This window comes from Globicephala melas, chromosome X (genome assembly GCF_963455315.2).
Source record: "Globicephala melas chromosome X, mGloMel1.2, whole genome shotgun sequence".
NCBI lineage: Eukaryota > Metazoa > Chordata > Mammalia > Artiodactyla > Delphinidae > Globicephala > Globicephala melas.
Window position 1 is genome coordinate 117,122,485 of NC_083335.1, and position 25,989 is coordinate 117,148,473.

General features: G+C 43.9%; 1 protein-coding gene across 4 annotated transcripts in view; it reads left to right on the top strand.

Annotated features, from left to right (window-relative positions):
* The window catches only part of MID1 (midline 1), a 649,032-nt gene extending 624,571 nt beyond the window's left edge, over nucleotides 1-24,461 (top strand). For all 4 annotated transcript variants that reach the window (XM_030845180.2, XM_060292841.1, XM_060292842.1 and 1 more), the window contains 3 exons: nucleotides 11,720-11,881; nucleotides 15,124-15,331; nucleotides 22,842-24,461. In XM_030845180.2, coding sequence (XP_030701040.1) covers nucleotides 11,720-11,881; nucleotides 15,124-15,331; nucleotides 22,842-23,190 — 719 coding nt within the window. In that variant the 3' untranslated portion in view covers nucleotides 23,191-24,461. The remainder of the gene's footprint in view (nucleotides 1-11,719; nucleotides 11,882-15,123; nucleotides 15,332-22,841) is intronic.
* Nucleotides 24,462-25,989: the final 1,528 nt, after the last annotated feature.

Consider the following 25,989-nt stretch of genomic DNA (forward strand, 5'->3'; position numbering starts at 1 on the left):
GTGATTTCGTTATACATATATCCATTCTTTTTCAGATTCTTTTCCCATATAGGTTGTTACAGAATACTGAGTAGAATTCTCTGTGCTGTACAGGGCAAGATCTGCCTTATTTAAAACGTAGATGCTAAAAAGGCCTGTCCTCCCAGGACAGATGGAAACCAGTGACACTGCACTTGTTCATCTAACTGGGGTACTCTAGTCAGCTTGTTAGTATCAGCATTTGTTTGTCTCTTTAATGTCTATTAAAGCAGTAGAGTGAAGTCCCAAGGCCTACAGGATCAAATTGCAACAATGCAAGAATAAATTTAGGGCTTCCCTGGTGGCGCAGTGGTTGAGAGTCCTCCTGCCGATGCAGGGGACACGGGTTCGTGCCCCGATCCGGGAAGATCCCACATGCCGCGGAGCGGCTGGGCCCGTGAGCCATGGCCGCTGAGCCTGCGCGTCCGGAGCCTGTGCTCCGCAACGGGAGAGGCCACAGCAGTGAGAGGCCCGCGTACCGCAAAAAAAAAAAAAAAAAAAAAAAAAAAAGAATAAATTTAGATGAATGGTAACTGAGATGTAAACATTCTCAGATTATTTTTTCTTTTGTAATTTAATCTTTATTTTATATTGGAGGATAGTTGATTTACAATGCAGCGTTAGTTTCAGGCGTACAGCAAAGTGAATCAGTTATACATATACGTATATCCATTACTTTACAGATTCTTTTCTCACATAGGCTTTTAGAGAATAGTGACTAGAGTTCCCTGTGCTGTACAGCAGGTCCTTGTGGGTTATCTGTGGTATATATAGTAGTGTGTAGATGTTAATCCCAAACTCCTAATCTACCCGTCTCCTGACCTCTCCCCTTTGGTAACCACTAGTTTGTTTTTGAAGTCTGTGAGTCTGTTTCTGTTCTGTACGTAAGTTCGTTGGTATCATTTTTTTTAGACTCCACATAGAAATGATATCATATGGTACTTGTCTTTCTCTTCGACTTGCTTCACTTAGTATGATAAGCTCTAGGTCCATCCATGTTGCTGCAAGTGGCATTATTTCATTCTTCTTTCATGGTTGAGTACTGTTCCATTGTGTATATGTACCACATCTTCTTTATTCATTCCTCTGTTGATGGACATTTAGGTTTGCTTCCATGTCCGTGCTATTGTAAACAGTGCTGCACTGAACATTGGGGTGCACGTTTGTTTTCAAGTTATGATTTTCTCCTGATCTATGCCCAGGAGTGGGATGGCTGGGCCGTATGGTCGTTTTATTTTTAGTTTTTTAAGGAACCGAGATACTGTTCTCTATAGTGGCTGCACCAATTCGCATTCCCACCAACAGTGCAGGAGGGTTCCCTTTTCTCCACACCCTCTCCAGCATTTGTTATTTGTAGATTTTCTGATGATGGCCATTCTGACCAGTGTGAGGTGACACCTCAGTGTAGTTTTCACTTGCAATTCTCTAATGATTAGTGAGGTTGAGCATCTTTTCATGTGCTTTTGGGCCATAGATAATTTTTTTCTTAACTATTATGCAGAGTTGTAGTGATTGAGGGAGATCTGGATTTGAATCCCAGCTTTGGACCTCACTAGCTCTGTAATTTGGGGCAAATTATTGAACATCCTCTGTTTCTTCATCTGTAAGAAGAGGTAATGTTTTAACCTCACATGGCTGAGGCATTAAAAGTAAAGGTCTTAGCCCTGTGTTTGCCAGCGTTAGCACATAGCTATTCAAAGTTACTGTTCCTACAAAAATATAGCCTAGACTCACCCGTCATTATATTTTTTGTCGTATCATAAAGGTCGGTCGTGCAATCTGCCCGGATTATCTACATAATGGCATTTTCCACAGTCTTCTCGTGGAAGGCCTTCCTCGCATGTTGTTTGTTCTTCTGTCCCACCGTTTGAAAGGACTATCCTTTGCAGGTGTTCTATTGAATGATAAGATCTAAGAGTACAAACGCTACTGGAAAGAAGGAGAAGGAATGCTCCAAAGCTGGCTGTAGCTCATGTGCCACTAGGCAGTGTTCTACTGTCCCTAGGTCACAGTTCCTGCACTTGTCATAATAAATTCTAGTTCATTGCCCTCAAGTGACTTTAGTGAAGGAGAATTCGATACTATCTATCTATGGAGCTTTTTAATCTTGTAAAAAGACTCTCTCTCTCTAATCAAATTCATACACTCTTAATGACAGTTAATTTTTTATTTTTCGTTGTTACGAACAGGCTTACGACTACAGATGTTAACGAACTGCTTATGAGAAATAGCTGTGTATTCAATTTTACAGTTTTTTCCAGAACTACTTTTAATGCATCATTGCACATCTTCAGTTGGAGCCTTCCTTCTCCTAGCAGCCTATTATTTTTATTCTTGGCAAAAGTCAAAAGATCCGTGTCTTCAAGCCTTCATGGCAAAGTAATTATCTGTATTTAATTTGTTTTAGTCATTTTGAAAACATTCATGAAAGTTACAAAACATATACTATGTGGATTGAGAAGAAGGAAAAGAATGTTCACTTACGTCCAATCTGTTCAAAGAAACAAAGGGTGTGAGAAGCTGGTGTGCAGCCTCTCTGAAGGGCGTCCGTGTTGCATAATGTTTGTTTTATACATAATGTTTTACTGTAAGATGACAGGCAGTTGCTCTGAAGTCCCAGACGTAACTCGGATCTTGTGAGGAGCGGCATCATGTAGGGAGATGCTTCTGACCCCTCGTCAATGAGAGAGAAAAAGTACAAAGTCACAAAACTCAATTATTGTATTGTGAACCGATCATCTTCCAAGTTGCACTGTTGTTTGAATACTTCAAGCTGAATTGGAGAAGGTGAATGTTGGCACTCCCTCCAAGATGATTGGAAACGAATTGAGAGAAAAGTAGAGGTTTCAGTCAGGACGGTTATATGGATGGTTCGTAAAGTGATGAATGAATAAAACCTGGTCAACGGTCTCAGCACAGTGGGGTGGGTATCAAGGCAGAGAAGTCTGGCGCTTGGCACCATATGCAAGAAGTTACGTGGTGCTGGCACTAGACCAACACTAGCAATGCAATAATGGTGTGCGCTGAGGCATCCCACCAACTGCACCCCCGAAAGAGAACGGTCGATGTTGCTTTCTTGGCGTTTGTAATCAACCTCTCAGTTATGACCTTGGCCATGATACTAATATAAAGGTAAGCCTAAATAGTTAGCGTTAGCATTCATCAAAGCAGATTGTCCCAGGGTAAAGATAGCCAATCAAATTTTACTACTCCGTAAACATTTTGTTCTTTTAATATCCAAGTAAAATAATTAGTGACCTGTTTGCAAACTAATCAGGATGGCCAGCGTCCCTCTTTTGGTTTGGAAAAGTTTTCTGAAACATATTAAATCTTTTTCTGTTGGGTTAAGGCTTCGGATTGTGAGCCAAGTTGGAGTTTGCAGCGATTTCAGACATCTGCTCTATGATGTTGCTGAAAGCCTTCCGCCACCGCATTAAACCCAGCTTTGGGGTTGTACAGTGATGTAAAGTTTATTGAAACATTTTTACATTTGCTTTCTTTGACCACAGTACTCATTTCGCTGTAACATATGCAATTAAATAGGAACAGTGTAAACACAGTGACATTGATAGGATTCTCATTTGATTATGCTGTTACTGTTTGCATTTGTGCTGGACTGCTGTTGACAAAGGTCTAGGAATATGAGTGGATTGCCCTAGGCAGTGGAAAAGCTCATCGTTTTGTTCTGTTTTTTAACTAATTTTTTATTGGAGTATAGTTGACTTACAATGTCGTGTTAGTTTCAGGTGTACACAGCACAGTGATTGATTCAGTTACACATACATATATTTTTTCAGATTCTTTTCCCTTATAGGTTATCACAGAATATTGAGTAGAGTTCCCTGTGCTGTATAGTAGGAGGTTGTTGAGTATCTGTTTCATATAGAATAGTGTGCATATGTTCATCCCAAACTCCTAATTTGTCCCTTCGCCTTTGGTAACTGTAAGTTTGTTTTCTGTGTCTGTTGCTTTATTACTAGTGTAATGCTCTTATTAAATATCTAAAGTGAGTTACACGCGCTGCCAGGGCTTCCGCTTTGGGACTAGAAGGGCCAGCTTCCGTGCAACAGGAGTTCAGTCTCCAGAGTACTCGCTGGGATTTGGGCTTCAGGAGAATGTGGGGCTACGTCCGTGCTGACGGGACCTGGGTTTGCTCAGGATCTGCCCAGGGAGGCACTACTGGGAGTAAAAGTTCCCTGACCAGGGATCGAACCCGCGCCCCCTGCGGTAGAAGCACGGAGTCTTAACCACTGGACAGCCAGGCAATTAAGAAGAGGCTTCACTTGGGGGAGGTCAGTGACAAGGAGGGTAAGAAAAAGCATGCTTTTAATGAGGCTTTAATGCGGCTGGAGATGAGAGGATTCAGCATGGGAGTGAGCACACCATACTGCACAGAGGCCGTCAACGCCAGAGGGGATCCCAAAGTTGGCATGAGGCAGCAGAGAAACCCTGAGTCAAAGAAGCAGCTCACTGCAGTGAGCGGAGAATCTACAGCTTACAAGTGGGAGAAAAAGATGTCCGAGAGACACACAAGGCCCCTCGTCGGGATTTCGAGTGCTTAGAGGGGGACAAAGAGGAGAAGAGTGGAAAAACCATCTGGCCCACTGTAGCTCCCCAAAGCACAGGCCCAGCCTGTGCTGGGGAAAGGGGAACAGGTGCGATGTGCATTGAGGTTGAAAGTAACGGGGAAGTTGTGAAATAATTATTGGATAAAGCAAGGGGGAAGACAGAAATTGGAAAAAAATTAAGTTTGGGGTTAAGCCTTGCTTGACAACATATATATCCCACCCACTCCATCCATACACACACGCCAAGCTCGTTTTAAAGACATTTGGATTTGGTGGGAAGATGGCAGAGTGGAAGGACGTGTGGTCACTCCCTCTTGCGAGAGCACCTGAATCACAACTAACTGCTGGACGGTCATCAACAGAAAGACACTGGAACTCACTGGAAAAGATACTCCACATCCATAAGACACAGTAGAAGCTAGAGTGAGACAGTGGGAGGGCTGCAATCACAATAAAATCAAATCCCATAACCCCTGGGTGGGTGGCTCACAGACGACTGGAGAACAGTTATACCACAGAAGTCCACCCCCTGGAGTGAAGTTTCTGAGCCCCACGTCAGGTTTCCCAACCTAGGGGTCTGACAATGGGAGGAGGAATTCCCAGAGAATCGGACTTCAAAGGCTAGCTGTATTTGATTGCAGGACTGGGGGAAAGAGACTCCACTCCTGGAGGGCACACACAAGGTAGTGTGCACATCCGGACCCAGGGGGAGGGAGCAGTGACCCCATAGGAGACTGAACCAGACCTACCTGCTGGTGTTGGAGGGTCTCCTGCAGAGGCGGGGAGGGGCTGTGGCTCACCGCAGGGACTCCGGCAGCAGAGGTTCAGGGAAGTGCTCCTTGGCATGAGCCCTCCCAGAGTCCGCCCTTAGCCCCACCAAAGAGCCTGTGGCCTCCAGTGCTGGGTCACCTCAGCCCCAACGACGAACAGGGACTGAACTCAGCCCCACCCATCAGCAGACAAGCAGATTAAAGTTTTACTGCTCTCTGCCCACCAGAGCAACAGCCAGCTCTACCCACCACCAGTCCCTCCCATCAGGAAGCTTGCACAAGCCTCTTAGATAGCCTCATCCACCAGAGGGCAGACAGCAGAAGCAGGAAGAACTACAGTCCTGCAGCCTGTGGAACAAAAACCACATTCACAGAAGACAAGATGAAAAGGCAGAGGGCTATGTACCAGATGAAGGAACAAGATAAAACCCCAGAAAAACAACCAAATGAAGTGGAGACAGGCAACGTTCCAGAAAAAGAATGGAGGCAAAGGTAGTGAAGATGCAAGAAATGTTTCACAAAGACCTAGAAGACTTAAAGAACAAACCAACAGAGATGAACAATACAATAACTGAAATGAAAACTACACTAGAAGGAATCAATAGCAGAATAACTGAGGCAGAAGAACGGATAAGTGACCTGGAAGACAGAATGGTGGAATTCACTGCTGCGGAACAGAATAAAGAAAAAGGAATGAAAAGAAATGAAGACAGCCTAAGTGACCTCTGGGACAACATTATACGCACCAACATTCCCATTAGAGGGGTCCCAGAAGGAGTAGAGAGAGAGAAGGGACCAGAGAAAATATTTGAAGAGATTAGAGTCAAAAAACTTCCCTAACATGGGAAAGGAAATAGCCCCCCAAGTCCAGGAAGCACCGAAGAGTCCCAGGCAGGATAAACCCAAGGAGAAACACGCCGAGACACATAGTAATCAAACTGGCAAAAATTATTACTGAAAGCAACAAGGGAAAAACGACAAATAACATACAAGGGAACTCCCATAAGGTTAACAGCTGATTTCTCAGCAGAAACTCTGCAAGCCAGAAGGGAGTGGCATGGTATGTTTAAAGTGATGAAAGGGAAGAACCTACAACCAAGATTACTCTACTGGGCAAGGATCTCATTCAGATTCAGTGGAGAAATCAAAAGCTTTACAGACAAGCAAAAGCTAAGAGAATTCAGCACCACCAAACCAGCTTTACAACAAATGCTAAAGGAACTTCTCTAAGTGGGAAACGCAACAGAAGAAAAGGACCTACAAAAACAAACCCAAAACAATTAAGAAAATGGTAATAGAAACATACATATCAATAATTACCTTAAAAGTGAATGGGTTAAATGCTCCAACCAAAAGACACAGGCTCACTGAGTGGATACGAAAACAAGACCCATATTTATATATGCTGTCTACAAGAGACCCACTTCAGACACATACAGCCTGAAAGTGAGGGGATGGAAAAAGACATTCCATGCAAATGGAAATCAAAAGAAAGCTGGAGTAGCAATGCTCATATCAGATAAAATAGACTTTAAAAGAAAGAATGTTACAAGAGACAAGAAAGGATACTACATAATGATCAAGGGGTCAACCGAAGAAGATGTAACAATTATAAATATATATGCACCCAACATAGTACCTCAATACATAAGGCAACTGCTAACAGCTATAAAAGAGGAAATCGACGGTAACATAGTGATAGTGGGGGACCCTTAACACCTCACACCAATGGACAGATCATCCAGACAGAAAATTAACAAGCAAACACAAGCTCTAAATGACACAATAGACCAGCTAGATTTAATTGATATTTTTAGAACATTTCACCCAAAAGTGGCAGAATACACTTTATTCTGAAGTGCACATGGAACATTCTCCAGGACAGATCATATCTTGGGTTACAAATCAAGCCTTGGTAAATTTAAGAAAATTGAAATCATATCAAGCATCTTTTCCAACCACAACACTATGAGATTAGAAATAAATTACAGGGAAAAAAAACCCATAAAAACCACAGACACATGGAGGGTAAACACTACGTTACTAAATAACCAAGAGATCACTGAAGAAATCAAAGAGAACAAGACAAGTCTGTCCACTCTCACCACTCTTATTCAACATAGTCTTGGAAGTTTTAGCCATAGCAATCAGAGAAGAAAAAGAAATAAAAAGAATCCAAATCAGAAAAGAAGAAGTAAAACTGTCACTGTTTGCAGGTGACACGATACTATACATAGACAGTCCTAAAGATGCCACCAGAAAACTACTAGAACTAATGAATGAATTTCGTACAGTTGCAGGATACAAAATTAATGCACAGAAATCTCTGGCATTCCTATACACCAGCAACGAAAGATCAGAAAGAGAAATTAAGGAAACAATCCCATTCGCCCCTGCAACAAAAAGAATTATAAACCTAGGAAGAACCCTACCAAAGGAGGTAAAAGACCTATACTCAGAAAACTATAGGACACTGATGAAAGAAAGCAAAGATGACACAAACAGATGGAGAGATACACCGTCTGCTCTTGGATTGGAAGAATCAATATTGTGAAAATGACTATACTTCCCAAAGCAATCTACAGATTCAGTGAAATCCCTGTCAAATTACCAATGGCTTTTTTTTTTTTTTTTACAGAACTAGGACCAAAAAATCTTAAAATTTGTATGGAGACACCAAAGACTCCAAATAGCCAAAGCAATTTTGAGGGGAAAAAACGGAGCTCGAACAACCAGGCTCCCTGACTTCAGACTATACTACAGAGCTATAGTAATCAAGACAGTATGATACTGGCACAAAGACAGAAATATAGATCAATGCAACAGGAGGGAAAGCCCAGAGATAAACCCACACACATATGGTCACCTTATCTTTGATAAAGGAGGCAAGAATATACAATGGAGAAAAGACAGTCTCTTCAATAAGTGGTGCTGGGAAAACTAGACAGCTACAGGTAAAAGAAAGAAATTAGAACACTCCCTAACACCACACACAAAGCAAACTCAAAAAGGATGTAAGACCTAAATGTAAGACCAGACACTATCAAACTCGTAGAGGAAAGCATAGGCAGAACACTCTATGACATAAATCACAGCAAGATCCTTCTAGACCCACCTCCTAGAGAAATGGAAATAAAAACAAAAATAAACAAATGGGACCTACTGAAACTTTGGCACAGCAACGGGAACGACAACCCTCAGAATGGGAGAAAATATTTGCAGACGAATTAACGGACAAAGGATTCATCTCTAAAATATATATAAACAGCTCATTCAGCTCAGTGTCAAAAAAATACAAACAACCCAATCAAAAAATGGGCAGAAGACCTACATAGACCTTATTCTCCAAAGAAGACACACAGATGGCCAGGAGGCACATGAAAAGCAGCTCAACGTCACTAATTAATTCTTAAAGAAATGCAAATCAAAACTCCAATGAGGTATCACCTCACACCAGTTAGAATGGGCTCCATCAGAAAATCTACAAACAACAAATGCTGGAGAGGGTGTGGCGAAAAGGGACCCCTCTTGCACTGTGGGTGGGAATGTAAATTGACACAGCCACTATGGAGAACAGTATAGAGGTTCCTCAAAAAACTAAAAATAGAATTACCATATGATCCAGCAATCCCACTACTGGGCATATACCCAGAGAAAACCATAATTCGAAAAGACACATGCACCCCAGTGTTCACTGCAGCACTATTTACAATAGCCAGGTCCTGGAAGCAACCTAAATGCCCATCGACAGACAAATGGATAAAGAAGTTGTGGTACATATGTACAATGGAATATTACTCAGCCATAAAAAGGAACAAAACTGAGTCATTTGCAGAGACGTGGATGGACCTAGAGACTGTCATACCGAGTGGAGCAAGTCAGAAAGAGAAAAACAAATATCATATATTAACGCTTACATGTGGCGTCTAGAAAAATGGTACAGGTGAACCAGTCTGCAGGGCAGAAATAGAGACAGAGGTGTAGAGAACCAACGTATGGACACCAAGGGGGGAAGCGCGGGAGGTGGTGGTGGTGGTGGTGGGGGGTGGAATGAATCGGGAGATTGGGATTGACGTGGATACACTAATACGTATGAAATAGATAACTATTCAGAACTTGCTGTATAAAAAAATAAAATAAAATTCAAAAAAATGCTAATAATAAAGTGAGTTACAGGCTTCTTGGGGCCCAGAGCTGAGATCCAGTTTTGGGTGGATCAAAATCTACAATTTGGTTGTGGCACTGTCTGGAAGCGTTGAGCTTGTCACTGCTGTGTTCAAGGAAAAGGGAAGGTGAGAAAGTATCAAAAGAGATATGTAATTGGGAGAGTCCCATGTTACTAAGCCATTTGTGGATGTTCACCTGGGTCTAATACAAGTGAAAACTGGTCAGAGAATTAGGGGGAAATTGGGGCTGGGGGGATGGTGCCTTAGTTGCTCTGTTATGTCTCTGAAAACAAGCACACCACACTCAACCCCTTCTGTGAGTCTCACGTCATTTCCTTGCTTTACGGCGGCTCTGTCAACTCTTGCAGTCCTCCTGGTTTAAATGTTTACAGATGGAAGTGAAAAGAGGTGAGAGAAAATTCACAGGATTTTTCATGTATGTGACTATATATACGTGTGCTTATTTTAAGACTCACTGATGTGCACCTGCAAATACTGTGCACCCAAGATACAAATCGTAGGAGGTGAATTTTCACAATTAACAAAATATTTTCACGTTCATCTCAACTGTGAGACTACCGTGAACAATGTTGACCTGAAAAGTCGGAGATGGTATTTAGTAGGATTCAGAAACAGCTGTCATGGGGCCGTGAACATCTTGAAATGCTGTGCAGGTATTTGTGGGTTAGTAGGGATATGCGTTTGTGAGTTTCTTTCTACAGAAATGTTTTATTAGAGTCTCAAAGAGGTAAGAGCAAAGAAAGATGAAGGGACGTGCTTCTTGGGCGTATGGTTAAGGTGTAAATTGCCTCAAAAGAACTAACCCTTTGACTTGCAAATCCCCTGAAAGGGAAGGAGGGGAGGCAAGTTGAGCGCCCCTCAGGAAGTGGAGGGGCCCAAGCCCTCTGCCGAGAGTTGGTGAAGGAAATTCACCAGAGTCCGGAAACGCCACGACAGCCCGGTCACCAGGGGGCTGGGAAAAGGTTCGATTAGCGTGGAGATTGGTGGGCGGAGAGGAGAGTCGGGCCCAGTACCAAAGAAATGCTTTCAGCGTCAGCCAGCTGAAAAACAAGACGGCTTCCTCTTTCCTACATGTTCTTCCAAAGCCTCCTACATCCGCAGCCTGCCCCTCAGACCACATCCTGCAGGATGCAGCCGGGGTGCAGCCCTGCTCTTTGGAACCAGCCATGCTAGGGATGCAGCTGGTCACAATCCCTACTGATGCTTTGCTCAGAGCCACCCTGGGCCCTGAGCTGCCCTCAGGTGCTGCCACTCCAGGGTTCTCTTAGGGACACATGTCCTGACTCACTGAAGTACGACCAGGAGAGTACTGGGTCACAAACAACCCCAATGAGCGTTCTCTTTGGTCCCCTGTCAGAAGTTGCCCTGGTGCTGGCCAGTCTCTGCTGGCCTCACTCCCAACTCGGCTGGGCAGTCGATGAGAGGAGCAGATTATCGGGCACGTCCTCCCTGTGGCAGTGGCACGAGGGGGCAACAAACCCTCAAGGCCTTGTAATGCCTCCTCTGGCCACTGGCACGTTACCGTTTCAGCCTCATTCTAGTGGCCAAAGCAGGTCACGTGGCCAAATCCAAAGCTACGAGGTAAGAGAATTATACCCCGTGTCTTTAGAAGGAGCAACTGCAAAGTCACCTAGACGTGGATCCAGGGCAGGGTGAAGAAGGAGAGGCAAGAAATGCAACCTACTACATCTGCGTTAGTGAAGTCAGTTTCTCATACGTGACCCAGGTCTCTCCCTCACCTCCTGTGAGTCTCAAAATGGATGAGATCAAACACTGAACGGTCATCATCGTGAGAACTGGGGGAGGGATCCGTGGTTACTTGCTTGCTTTTCGTCCCACGGCACCTAGTAACCCGTCATGCACCTAGACGGTGCTTAAGATCCTGGACGGAATAATCCTCGCTGCTCCTAGCCGCACTGAACGGGATTTGCAATATAATCACCTTAGTCGGTCTTTCCACTTAGAGCACACAGCAGGAACATATAATAATAACTACAGGTTGCCCTCCTAGTTATAGGCAGGAGACGGAGCCCTTGAGATGACTGGTGGCCTCCCTGAGAAGTGACAAAGCTCTCCACTTGCGGTTCAAATAACCGAAAACCCTGCGACCTTAACATTATGCAGATCTACCCCATGCTTGCACCAAAGAACCCATCACGTCTGCTTGGCTTTGCAGGTCTGTGTAACTCGGCCGATAGCTGGATGATCGTGCCCAACATCAAGCAGAACCACTACACCGTCCACGGTCTGCAGAGCGGCACCAAGTACATCTTCATCGTCAAGGCCATCAACCAGGCGGGCAGCCGCAGCAGCGAGCCTGGGAAGTTGAAGACAAACAGTACGTGCCGCCAGCTCAGCAGAGCTGTCGTGTCTCATCTGCTCTCCTTTCAGCTGCCTCTAGCGCCCCTTCTTTTCCTTTTCTCGGTCGCGGGTATCGCTGACAGCCTCAGAAAGCAAGCAAAGAGCCAGTGTGCGATCGTGGGTTTTGCATCAGATTCCTCTCGGTTCCAAGCCTGACACAGAGTCGGGGCGCTGTAACTGGCAGACAGTATTCTTTTCCATAGCGGAATAGCAAATTACTAACTCTTTCTTCAGGAATTCTCTTACTCCAGATAGCTGTCCAGGCCTGTGGTTCGCACTCAGAGGTGATTCTGGTCCCCCGAGGGACACTGAGCCACGTCTGGAGTCATTTTTGGTTGTCACAGCTGGGATGGATGTTACTGGTGTCTAGTGGTTAGAGGCCAGGGATGACGGGAAACGTCCCACAATCCTCAGGATGGCCCCTACAACACAGGGCGAGCCAGGCGGTACGTGCGTCTTGTAACACTGTCATCTCCCCCTCTCTCTGCCCACCTGGGTTTTATTTTATGCTCATCTTTCTTTACATCTTTCTGAGCTAGAAATATTATGCTGTACAATATGGTGTTTCTTTGCATAAGACCTCCCAAGAGAAAGTCACTTGGAGTGTGTCAATATCGCAGCGCGTTCTAGGGTTGCCAGCCAACAGCAATTACTTTTTAAGAGGAACCCTCATTTAAGCCAGATCCTTGATTTCAGTAGTCAAGTAACTTTATCCCAGGTATACGTGTTTAAGATACATAACTCTTAAACATAAGCTAATTTCTCCTCTCCGTGTTTCTGCTGGTAAAGAAGAAAACGTCCTCAGAGAGTAACTAAGCAAAAAAATGAATATATACCTATACTGAGGTTAATTCTATAGAGTAGATCTAAGAGACATCTTGTTTGTAATTCACCGGTTTTACCAAACATAATGTATTCATTTCATATAGACAGGTAATGTCATCTTCTGTGTCTAGACATGCAATCATTGACCAGATGTTATTAACTTACGTACAAGAGGTCGGTAAACTTTTTCTGTAATGTGCCAGATAGTAACTATTTGGGGCTGTGCGGGTCAGATGGTCTTGGTCACAGGTATTCAACTCTGTCGTGCAAAAAGCACGTGCTTCGTCAAAACTTTATTGACACAGGCAGTGGGCTGAATCTGGCCTGCGGGCTATAGTTTGTTAAACTCTTAGGTGTACAAGTCCTACAGTGCCTTGAATTGTTTAGCCAAGTCAATGATTAATTTGTTCCCTGCGCTCATTTGCCCTCATCAAAGCGAAAGCCTTGAACCTAGACAGAGTAGGTCATAGTTTCCTTGAGAAACACATCCGAGGCGCAAGTGGAATTTGTTCCGAGAAGGCAGGGGGTTGGGCCTGACATCAGACGGCATGACCCTGCTCCATGCATGTGTCGGTGAAGCCGGGAGCTGAAGCAAACACGACGTAGTTCACCGTTAGAAGGCCAGTCTGTTCGGTGGCTGTAACGTTCTGGTCTTCCTCACTGGAAGAAGGGCAAGCAGATCACGGCCTTCATGGTCAATGATGGGTGCGCGCCTTTACGGAACGCCTTCCTAATCCGCCCATTAGGGTCCAATGATTTTTACGCACGTTCTATCTTCCACCTTTTTTTTTTCCTTTTTTTCCAATTTTATTGAAGTACAGTTGATTTACAATGTTGGGTTAATTTCTGCCGTACAGCAAAGCGATTCAGTTATATACATTCTTTCTCATGTCCTTTCCTGTTATGGTTTATCACACCATAAGCCAAACTATCTTCAGACTCTTCTTGTCTTAGTTCATACTTTATCCCTAATAGTTGCTGGTGTGATCATTCCCGAGGACAGTTGTTTTTTTGTTTTTTTTTTTTAAACAAGCCAAGGTAAAATTTAAACTACACATGGAATCCAGCTTTGAGAATAGCCACTGCCTGCTGGGCACTTGAGGATTTTCTCAGCTCCCCTTTAAGCTTTCCTCTGATATGAACAGAAATCTAAAATGGGTCAGCAAAGTACAGCCCGTGGGCCAGATTCAGCTGCCTGTTTTTGTAAAGAAACTTTTACTGGCACGGAGCCACGCCCATCTGTTTACCTATGTCTCTGGCCGTCTCCGTGCGAGGACAGTAGTGTTCAATAGCCCCAGAAGAAAACACATGGCCAACGTAGCTGAAAATATTTCCTATCTGGCCTCTTGCAGAAAAAGTGTGCTGGTCCCCGAGCTAAAAGAAAGGATTTTAGAAGTGCTGGTGTCATGTCTGTGTCCAAGCAGCGACTAGAAATCCTTTGGCCCACCTGCACGCGATGTCACACACACTGCTCCAGGCTCGCTGCCTCAGTTTCTCAGCCACCGTGTACTGCCACAGTCAGATTTACCAGACTTTTTCCTGTGATTGTCTGAGACCCGTGCACTGCGCGGAAGCAGCCTCCCAGCTGCCAGTGGCTGTGGAGTTTGAACATCATGGTGTTTGCATCACGTTGTACCTCATTTCCTGCCTTTTAAGTGCCTTGTACCGACGTCGTGTTGAATGACAGGGTGGCCTCCACACCAATGGTGAATTCTCAAAGAAGTAACAGTTAACAACAAGATGTTCAGGTGCGATTCTCCCAAGATTTTATAATGGTTCAATTTTCAAAACACAAATGTGAAAGAGAGAGGACCTTCTTATATATACAAATGAACTCACGAGGCAAAACCCAGGTGTCACCATCACGCTGTTTGCCTGATCTTGTGAAAAACAGACAACTTTATAGTCACTGTAAGCTCGTGAGAGGACTGCTTTAATTTGGAATAATCTCAAAGTAATATAAGCCTGTAGATTATTCTGTACGTGAAAACCTGCAGTCTTGACCTGTTTGGTTCCTGGTCTGAAGTCTACTGAGCGTGAACCCATTTTAAGCTGATTGAACATGGGAATGGTTGAAAATGAAGCCTTCATTTTCTCCTCCCTTCCCGGATGCCGTTCAGCCAGTATGTACCTGTGCCGCGGGTGTACAGCTGGGCTTCCCCCAGGATAGCTCACACCGCATGTTCTGGTGGATCCTCGCCCGAGCTGTTGTCAAACTGTGAGCGTAGCACCCCTGCATCCTAGAACTGACTGACTGCGAGCCCATGATGGCAGGGACGTGCTTGTTACCATTTTCCGGTACTTTTTAAAGCTGATTCTGAAAATACGTTCAAGCTCGTGTTAAAATCAACAGTTCTTTTCATCTTCCGCTTTCTGTTTTGTAACCGTTTCCAGGCCAACCATTTAAACTGGACCCCAAATCTGCACATCGCAAGCTAAAGGTGTCCCACGATAACTTGACAGTAGAACGTGATGAGTCATCCTCCAAAAAGAGCCACACGCCTGAACGCTTCACCAGCCAAGGCAGCTATGGCGTAGCTGGAAACGTGTTCATTGACAGTGGCCGGCATTACTGGGAAGTGGTCATAAGCGGAAGCACATGGTAGGCAATTTTATCTAAATATATTCTTTCACGTTCTCCTCCATCCCAGATCATTACAAGGTATTGAACATAGCTCCCTGCGCCACACAGCAGGACCTTGTCCCCCATCTCTTTGACACATAGTAGTTTGTGTCTGCTAATCCCAAACTCTTAATTTATCCCTCTCCCCTTTCCACTTTGGTAACCGAAAGTTTGTTTTCTACGTCTGTGAGTCTGTTTCTGTTTTGTCAATAAATTCTTTTCTGTCATATTTTAGATTCCATACATAAGTGATATCATATGATATTTGTCTTTGTTTGACTTGCTTCACTTTAGTATGATAATCTCTAGGTCTGTCCGTGTTGCTGCAAATGGCATTATTTCGTTCTTTTTTATGGCTGAGTAGTATTCCGGTGTGTGTAGATACACACACACACACACACCGCATCTGCTTTATCCATTCATCTGTTGATGGATGTTGTCCTACAACTATAAAAAGGCACATCTTATTCTGGACTTTGTCAGAGCATCAACACATACCAGGGTCCATCTTGAATAATGATATGCAGGAAATCTTGATCAGTCAGCTGTTGCTACAGTAATGCTGCATAACAAACACCCCAAAATTCAGTGGCTTCAACCAACAATAATTTACTATTGCTCATCGACACCCACATCTGTGGGTTAGCTGCTCAAGGCTAATCTTAACTGGGCCTTGCTTTAAGCTGGAGGTTGGATCTAGGTCTGTTCTATGGGTTTCTTCATCCTCTTTGGACATGTGGGCTACCCAGGCCACGTCCTTCTCAAGGAGCCCAAGAGCGCAAGCCCAACTCTGCAAGCACATTTCCAAGCACTGCTTGCATCATGTCTGCTAACTTCTTCTTGGCCAAAGCCAGTCACGTGGCCAAGCCCAAGGCTAGTGGTGCAGGGAAGTATATTTTCTTCACGTGGAGTTGAGAGGAGGGAGTGGAAACATACCAAGCAATCATCTAGTCTACCATTCGGCCAATAAGAAAAAGTACTCGTTCTAACGCCATCCATTTTTTCTTTACAGCAAGAATTGAGCCCTGGTCCCAGGGAGAGCTAGCTAGTATGCTAACACTGCTCTTTCATGCCTTAAAGCATGGGTCAGCAGACTACAGCCCTTGGGCCAAACCCAGCCCACTGTCTGTTTTTGTAAATGAACTATTTATGGGGACACAGCCAGGTCATCCTTTTCCACAGTGTCTATGGCTGCCTTTGAGCCACACAGCAGAGTTGAGGTAAAACACAATCCTGTGGTCCATGGAGCCAAAATGATTAGCTCTCTGGCCCTTTACAGAGTGAGTTCTCCAATTCCTGCTCTAAACTCCTGCTCTTCATCACTTAAACTAATTTCTGTCGCCTTGTACGTTTTGTGATTCTAGACTGGGCCCATCAGTACAAATAGCTGAGAGCTATTTGGGGGCTGGGGGTGAAGCAGTGATCCTTGGCCAGGACTCATTTCAGAGGGCCCCTCAGATCCAGCCCAGTGCTTTGCGCCCATTGAGTTCTCTGAGCCTAAGGGGTGGAGGTCAGGGCAGTCTCCGTGGGAATTAGTTAACCCTACCAAGTTCACCTTACAAAGCTGACCTTGCCTATTCCACAGCCATAAACTGCACCTCTCACCCTGGCCATCTGTCTCACAGATGCCCACTTAACGAGCTCCCTTTCTGAGCAATTATGGTTTTTATTTAGCCAGCCCTCACCTAGCACAGCTATGTGCCAGGCACTGGCCTAAGCATTTTACGAATGGTCACTCATTTATTCATCCTAACAGCCCCACAAAGGTAGGTGCTAGTATCCCATTTTACAGACGAGATGACCGAGGCCCAAGGGCACAAAGCTCATAGTGACAGAGTTGGGGAGTCTGTAATCAGGGTACAAGCTGTTAACCAAGGGTCCACAAACGTTGTCTGTAAAGGGCCAGAGAGCCAGTATCTCTAGGTTTGCAGGCCAGATGATTTTTGTCTCAACTGCTCACCTCTACTGTGCTGGTGGGAGAGCAGCCATAGACCACACATCCATGCATGGGTGTGGCTGGGTGCCAATACAACTTCATTTATGAAAACAAGCGGAGGGCCATATTTGGCCCATGGGTTGTAGTTTGCTAACCCCCGCTCTTAACCACCATGCTGTATTTTTGAAACATTATAATTACGCTCTAGGCAGGAGGCATAATCCTCCCAGACTTCAGACAATACTTCTACAAAGCTACAGTAATCAAAACAGCATGGTATTGGCACAAAAACAGACATATGGATCAATGGAACAGACTAGAGAACCCCCAAATTAACCCACACACCTACGGTCAATTAATCTTCGACAAAGGAGGCAAGAATATACAACGGGAAAAAGGCAGTCTCTTCAGCAAGTGGTGTTGGCAAAGTTGGACAGCCACATGTAAATCGATGAAGTTCGAACACACCCTCTCACCATACACAAAAATAAACTCAAAATGGCTTAAGGACTTAAACATAAGGCATGACACCCTAAAACTCCTAGAAGAGAACATAGGCAAAACGTTCTCTGACACAAATCGTACCAATGGTTTCTTAGGTCAGTCTACCAAAGCAATAGGAATCCAAAGCAGTAGAAATAAAAGCAAAAATAAACAAATGGGACCTAATCAAACTTACTTACAAGCTTTTGCACAGCAAAGGAAACCATAAACAAAACAGAAAGATGACCTATGGACGGGGAGAAAATATTCACAAATGATGCGACCGACAAGGGCTTAATTTCCAAAACATACAAAGAGCTCATACAACTCAACAACAACAAAAACACACAACCCAATCAAAAAATGGGCAAAAGACCTAAACAGACTTTTCCCAAAGAAGACAATGCAGACAGACAGTCAAGAGGCACATGAAAAGATGCTCAACGTCGCTGATTATTAGAGAAACGCAAATCAAAACTACAATGAGGTACCACCTCACACCGGTCAGACTGGCCATCATCAAAAAGTCTACAAATAACAAGTCGTGGAGAGGGTGTGGAGAAAAGGCAGCCCTCCTCCACCATGGGTGGGAATGTAAACTGGTGCAGCCGCTATGGAGAACAGTACGGAAGTTCCTCCAAAAACTAAAAATAGAGTTGCCATATGACCCAGCAATCCCACTCCTGGGCATATGTCCAGAGACAGCTCTAATTCGAAAAGATACATGCACCCCTGTGTTCACAACAGCACTATTTACAACAGCCAAGACATGGAAGCAGCCTAAATGTACATGGACAGAGGAATGGATAAAGAAGATGTGGTACCTATATACAATGGAATATTACTCAGCCATAAAAAAGAACAAAATAACGCCATTTGCAGCAACATGGCTGGACCTCGAGATGAACATACTAAGTGAAGTAAGTCAGAAAAAGAAAGACAAATACCATGTGATATCACTTATATGTGGAATCTAAAATATGACACAAATGAAACTCTCTAAGAAGCAGAAACAGACTCACGTAGAGAACAGACTTGTGGTTGCCAAGTAGGGGCCGGGTAGGGATGGATTGGGAGTTTGGGACTAGCAGACGCAAACCAATACATATAGAATGGATAAACAACAAGGTCCTACTGTAGAGCACAAGGAACTGTATTCACTATCCTGTAATAATTAGTCATAAAAAAGAACGAAATAATGCCATTTGCAGCAACATGGATGGACCTAGAGATTATCATAATAAGTGAAGCAAGTCAAACAAAGACAAATATCATATGATATCACTCATATATGGAATGATACAAATGAACTTACAAAACAAACAGAGTCACAGATGTAGAAAACAAACTTATGGATACAGGGTGGGGGGAGGAAAAGATTGGGATTGACAGATACACACTACTATATAAAACAGATAACTAGTAAGGACCTGCTGTATAGCACAGGGAACTCTACTCAATACTCTGTAATGACCTATATGGGAAAAGAATCTAAAAAAGAGCGGATATATGTATATGTGTAACTGATTCACTTTGCTGTACACCTGAAACTAACACAACACTGTAAATCAGCTATGCCTCAAGGAAAATTTTAAAAATATGTAGCCTGTAATAAACCATAAAGGAAATGAAAAAAAAAATACGCTTTAGGGCTAACTGTGGTGTACTTAACGACTGATAGTTTAATCTGTGCCTAAAAGAAAAAAACTGCCTAACTTGAAGATGATGAGTGTTAAAACAGTGTTACTTTTGAGATCAGGATACTAAAACACTTCTTATTTATTCAAAAAAACCCCAAAAAACCAACTTTCAATTCAAATCTTTGCAGACAGTGCAGTGTGTCTAAGTCCTTTCCAGTGTTGGTACAAGTCGTGCAAAATCCAGTAAGTCAAATCATAAACTTGGGTGTCTTACTTCTCCCAACAACGGTCCCTATATTAGCCAAGCAAGTAGGTTTCTTTTCTCTTGCCAACCACACGGTTCTCTTTGCCCAGAACATTCCTGTTCCAACATCCCTCTGGAGGGTGGAGGACAAATCCTTCCCCCACTCTGGGCCAGACTGGCATTTATAGTTTGTAGCTGCACTGGGACAAGATAAAAGCCCAAAGGAAAATACAGTGAATTTTTGCAGGTGCAAAAGAGCAAATATTTCCAGTTAATTAACGGGCTCTGTTAATCTGGGATGGAATCCAGTGTCTAAATAATTACAATCCCATTAATAATTACTTATGATAAATGATACCTGATCATTATGATCTCATTGCCATTGATGAATGGTGTGGGGAATTCCACCAGACCACTTCACTTATACAAACATAGATTAGCACTACCTTGAAAACACCAGATGTCAAAACCAACTCAGGAGGAGGGGAAAAGGTTCTCAAATTAATCGCCAGGCTTTCGGACCTTTACAAACTTGTGTCCATTGCAGAAGATTCTCAGAAAGTAGTTGAACATTTCCTGGGAGGAAAGGGTGACGCTTACAATCAAATGCCTGTAATACCTTGATTTGCAACAGCTAATGACACAGATATTTTCTCGTGACATATAGTCCTGACTTGAAATTAACATGTACGTTATGATCCATGCCCTGGGGCATGTTAACACTGCCGAGAAACATAATTCTTATACTTTCTGAATTCTCCGAGTCTCGCTGCGCACCTTAATGGAACACTGCCTTCTGCCTGCACCTTTCAAGCTCGGTGGAAAGATGTACATAGTTTTACAGATTAACGATAATATAATGGGGGTTTCCTTTGCTTAATGGATTCTACACGGAGTTATTTTCTTACTCTAAGGCTGTTAACGTGCTCTTGGTGTTTCAGGAAATGGTGCTAATGTGGGTTCACGCAAAGATTACTGGGCCCCGGGTTAAGCGAGTCTGGACTTTGCCCCTCTTTTTTTTTTTTTTTTTTTTTTTTTTTTGCGGTACGTGGGCCTCTCACTGCTGTGGCCTCTCCCGTTGCGGAGCACAGGCTCCGGACGCGCAGGCTCAGCGGCCGTGGCTCACGGGCCCAGCCGCTCCGCGGCACGTGGGATCCTCCCGGACCGGGGCACAAACCCACGTCCCCTGCGTCGGCAGGCGGACTCTCAACCACTGCGCCACCGGGGCCCCTCATTTTAACCTCTTGGTTTCCCCCTTGCTACATGAAGTCAGTCATACCTGCCACAGCTGCTTCGTAGGGGGTTCAGTTAAGGTTCATATGGAAAAGAAACGTCAAAGTTCTTTAACAAAAAATGAAAACAGTGTGTAGCAACAAGAAGGAACCAGTACAGACATGCAGCTCTGTTGTGATGCAAAGGCAAGTGCTACATTATCTGAAAAGGGAAATGGCAGCTGTTAGGGTTCTGAGAACAACAGAAGTCATTCTAGGTACACCAAGGAGGAAGAGAGCCAGAGGCTTCCAGGGGCCCTGGAAGGGCTGGGAGCGCAGGTCAGGGAGCCCACTGCCCCAGTCCATGAAGCTGGAAAGCTACCCACAGCCCAGAGACAACTTTTGCCTGGAAGCTTCCACAGACCTCACCTCTGCTGTCTACTGTCTGGAAAACAGTGTTTCCCCTCCTGTTAGAACTTCTGGATCTTGTGCAAGGGTGTCAGTGGCTGAATCTGATGCAGACTCTTATTGGAAGGAGGACTCTGGGAAATGCAGCCCCAGGATTGTCCCTGAGATGCAGAGCAGGATTGACGAGGGAAGAGAAGAGGCCGGTTTGACGGCACACAGGCTGGTACCCTGGGCTGAACAGATGACCAAGTCCATCCTCTTTTAATTCAGTCATGGTGTGTTCTCTTATTGTACTTTACATCCAGCATATGATTTTCGAAAGAATGTCTCTTTTTTTAATCAAAGACCCATGAAGTTTTTCTCTCTGCAGTGGGTAAGGTACCATATGTCAATATCCAGCTAGACTAGTTTCTCCTGTAAGAATGGAACTCTGAATCACTCACTATTTATTGAGAATGATGGGGTTTGCTTATCTCAATAACTATGAAATACTACAAATATTATGGAGGCAAACTTCAGCAGGGTGAAAACAGATTCAGCAGCTTAGAACACTGTAGAAAGAATTCTTAACTTTTTTTTTTTTGAGCAGTGAGGACATTTAGAATAAGGAGAATACCCACCTTCTCAGAGACAGTCAGATTTTTTAAAAGTATAGTAGGAAATAAAACCAAAGGGGCTCTTCTGGTGAGGAAAGGCATTAGAGGGTGTTATGTAAGTTTGTGGCCTTTTGAATCATTCTACGTTCAAAGTCTGATTCTGGTAGTTATTAGTCGCGTGTCACTGGGCAAAACTAATAACAATTAGTGGATATTATATGCCAGGCCTTGTGCCTGGGGTTGTACACGTATTCTTTCCTGAACTCCTCAAAATAACCCTGAGACACAGTGACGGTCCCTGTGTTACAGATGAGAAAACTGAGGCTGGGAGATGACAAAGAACTTATCCCCCTAAATGAAAATCATTCTCCATGCTTGCCTTTTGAAATCATGGAAAATGACAGACAAGGCGTCAGGTGAAAAATTCAAAGAAGGTCAAAAGGAGAAGTCTAGAGTTGTGCTGTCCAATTTGGGAGCTCTTTAAATAGTTTCATTTCATTAAAATTGAATAAATTTCCAGTTCAGTTCCTCACTCACACCAGCCACAGTTCAAGTGCCCAATAGCCATGTTGCAGCTCGGGGCTACCATACTGAACAGAGCAGAACATGTCCATCATTGCAGAAAGTTCTACGGGACGGCACTGGTCTAGAGAATTCGTCGCGTGGGTCTTCGTGAACGTAAAAAAAAAAAAAAAAAAAAGACAGCAAAACCCAAAGTTCCAATTCTCTTGTAACGTCTGAACTGAAAACGGGAATGTGGGGCAATACAGTGGCCCCTTTCTGCCCACTCTATGTTCGGAAGGGAAAAAGATGAGGAACGTGGGTCCAGGGTTCATGCCAGCTTTCACTGAAGAATGAACAGGGATGACAAGAGGATCCCGTTTTCCTGACCCCTGAGGACCGCAGAGAGGATTTCACGCGTGTGTGCAACATGGCTCATGGTTTTTGTCGTTGCTGTTTTGTGTCTGCAGGTATGCCATTGGCCTCGCTTACAAATCAGCCCCGAAGCATGAGTGGATTGGCAAGAACTCTGCTTCATGGGCGCTGTGCCGCTGCCACAATACCTGGGTGGTGAGACACAACAGCAAGGAGATCCCCATCGAGCCAGCCCCCCACCTCCGGCGCGTCGGCATCCTGCTGGATTACGATAACGGCTCCATCGCGTTCTACGATGCCTTGAACTCCATCCACCTCTACACTTTCGACATCACATTCTCGCAGCCTGTGTGCCCCACCTTCACTGTGTGGAACAAATGTCTGACCATCATAACCGGCCTTCCCATCCCAGACCATCTAGACTGCACCGAGCAGCTGCCGTGAGCACGTGGCAGCGCGGAGCTGTCTTCCGGGGAATGAAAAGGGTGGTGGCCACCATTTCGGGGACACAGAAAACAGAGGCTTCCAGAATGTGATTAAATCTCACCAAAAAGTATCCAGAAATCAGCTAAGATAGGACTCCAAACGGGCGACTCCTCCCTTTCACTGTGTTTTGTATCAAGTACAGGCTTTAATAATTTCTTCACCTTTTTTTTTGTATTTACAGGAAAATTTATAGATTATTTATAAAAGGAACATAACCAGGATTACAACTCTTAGGGATTCTCTGGTTTTGCACATTAGGAGGCCCGTAAGTGTACCAGCTCTTGACCACCTTTATTTCAGCACAGTGTCTGGGCTCAAGAAAAACGTTTTGTGTGCTTATCTACCCGTCTCACATCCTATGTCCTACGGATCCCATGGGAGGTCCTGTCACCCCAACACTGCATAACAGTATGCAACTATTTTCAAAATAAAAAGTAGTTTTGAATCTAGTAGGGAAGTAAACAGGCTTTCTTACTCTGGTTTATCTTGAAGTGTTCTAAGTGCGATGTCAGAAAAATTTATTGGGTCGTGTAGGATGGAGAGAGGAAGAGGGAGAATGGAAAGACGACTCGGGAGCTTGGAATCTGCCATAGTGAAAGCTGTAATTACCCTCCGATGGCTGGTGGGATCATGCTGGAAAGAAAGGTTCTGAAACCTTTGGCCACGTGTTGCCCTGTTTTCCCCAGGATTGAGGATGCTGGGAGAACATGAGGAATGAGATTGCAGTTGAAAAAAGTCGCCTTGAGTCCTACTGATTATTCAAAAATTCAGGCTGATTTGCGTTTCCTCGGAAGTGGGATTCTGTGACGTGACAGAAATCTATTTCCTTTTAATAGTTTCTTTAGGCCTGTGAAATTTCTTCAGTATGTTTAATAGCTGTCCTGTGCCCCCCCTCCCCCGAATAAGTTTTGTCTCTGGGGCTGAGGAAATAAACATTTTCTGTCACAAATGGCAACACCACTTTGGATCGATTTTGCTCTCCAGGACATCAACACGTGGTCCCAGCTGCCACTACCACATCCAACTGTAAGTCACCCGAAAAACACTTAATATACATGAGTTGGTAATGACAAGGGACATTGCATAAAGTACTGTTCTCCAGTATACGTGCCTCAAAAGTTATTATAAACAGACTTTTATGAAACACATCTTGAAAGATGTAGAAGTCCCTCTATATTCTAGTGTAGCTTACCATAGAGTTGTAAGAAAAAGCAAAAAAAAAAATCAAACTCACTGTTCCCACTCCGGAACCTGCTAGTAGAACCTGGCAACGCCGTGTCAGATGGGATGCTTGGGGTGCTGACCTGACACGTTGGAGCGGTCCGTGAATTAAGACGTTTTTAAGCCGTCCTTGGACTTGGGCCAGGAATCTGGCATTGGTTCTACCTTGACGAAGGGCGTGACATCTATCAACCATTTCATTTGCTAAAATATTTATCTGGGCTACGGGGTTGGCCGTTTTGACTGAACAGACTGGGGGATTTAGACACTGTTTTTACTGATTTTGTTTTTGAGCAAATCAACCAACTGTTTCTTTGAAATTCGTCCATAGACCCACTGTTTCAGCATCGTGTTATGTGATGACGAGTCTGGACTTCACGGGTGGCTCGCCCGGTGCTCCGGCCTCTCCACTGGCAGGTGCTCCTTTTTCTTAACAGATAGATTCTATATATTTACTATATTATTTATACCCAGATGAATATTTTGTTAGCGACTTAGGACAATTTCACATCTAAAAGATGGACGCCTCAATGGAAAAAAAACATTAATCATTCTCTGGAAACTTAACGGGATTTTTTTCTTCTTACGATATAAAAACAGTGCATTGGCCTTGCCTGAATAAACCAAAAGGGTTGGCTTAGTGATTTTTACGTACTTTTTTGGTAGCTGAATAATGGATATTTTCATGCACTTTGTACACTAACAGGTTTTAAATAAAAGGGTCTAAAACTCAGCTTCTGAGGTTCTTAAAATCATGGTCTCCAGGTACAATACATGCTCCAGTTTGCCTTATGATGTTAATCTAAAGCATTTACGAGGACAGTATTTCCATGAATTATAATGCTTTTCAATATGAAGAAGTTACTACTCCAGCTTTCACTGAAAGCCATTTAGGTTGTGTTCTGGTTATTTTTATATGGACAGGAGGGATTGTGTATCATTTTGTTGTGGAAGTCTCACTCTTTGCTAACTTAAGAACATTGTGGATAATAGCAATGACTATTTCCATGTTGTCATATTTACAGGAAAATATGTATATGATGAAAGGCCACAGTGTTTACTTTCATTACTGTAACGATGTAGAAAGATTTCCATGTGGATTTTCTTTGAAAGCCAGAAAAATATACGCTATAAACATTTGCTGCAGTACAATTCTTTAAACGGATTGGGGGCGCGGCCTTTTGTTTCTGAGGTTCTTACTTCACAGGAGGCACCGCGATATAGGGGAGAAAGAGCTGGCAATGCCAATTACGTTAATACACAAAAGTGATGCAGCGGCAGCCAAGGCTACCAGGTCCGACGTCACGGGTGTGTGAACAGCGCTGGGACCATCTTGAAGTGCTTAATACTGTTTGGACAAGGGGGCCTGCATTTTCATTTTGCTCTGGGCCTTGCAAATTATGTAGCCAGTCCTCATAACAGAACTCAGAAACATGGTACCTCTCTCTTTTCTGCTGGATACAAATGAAGAACCCTGGATCCCATGTCACAAGTGTCTGGCCATAAATTCAAGTAGGAATCTAGATGGATGAAGAT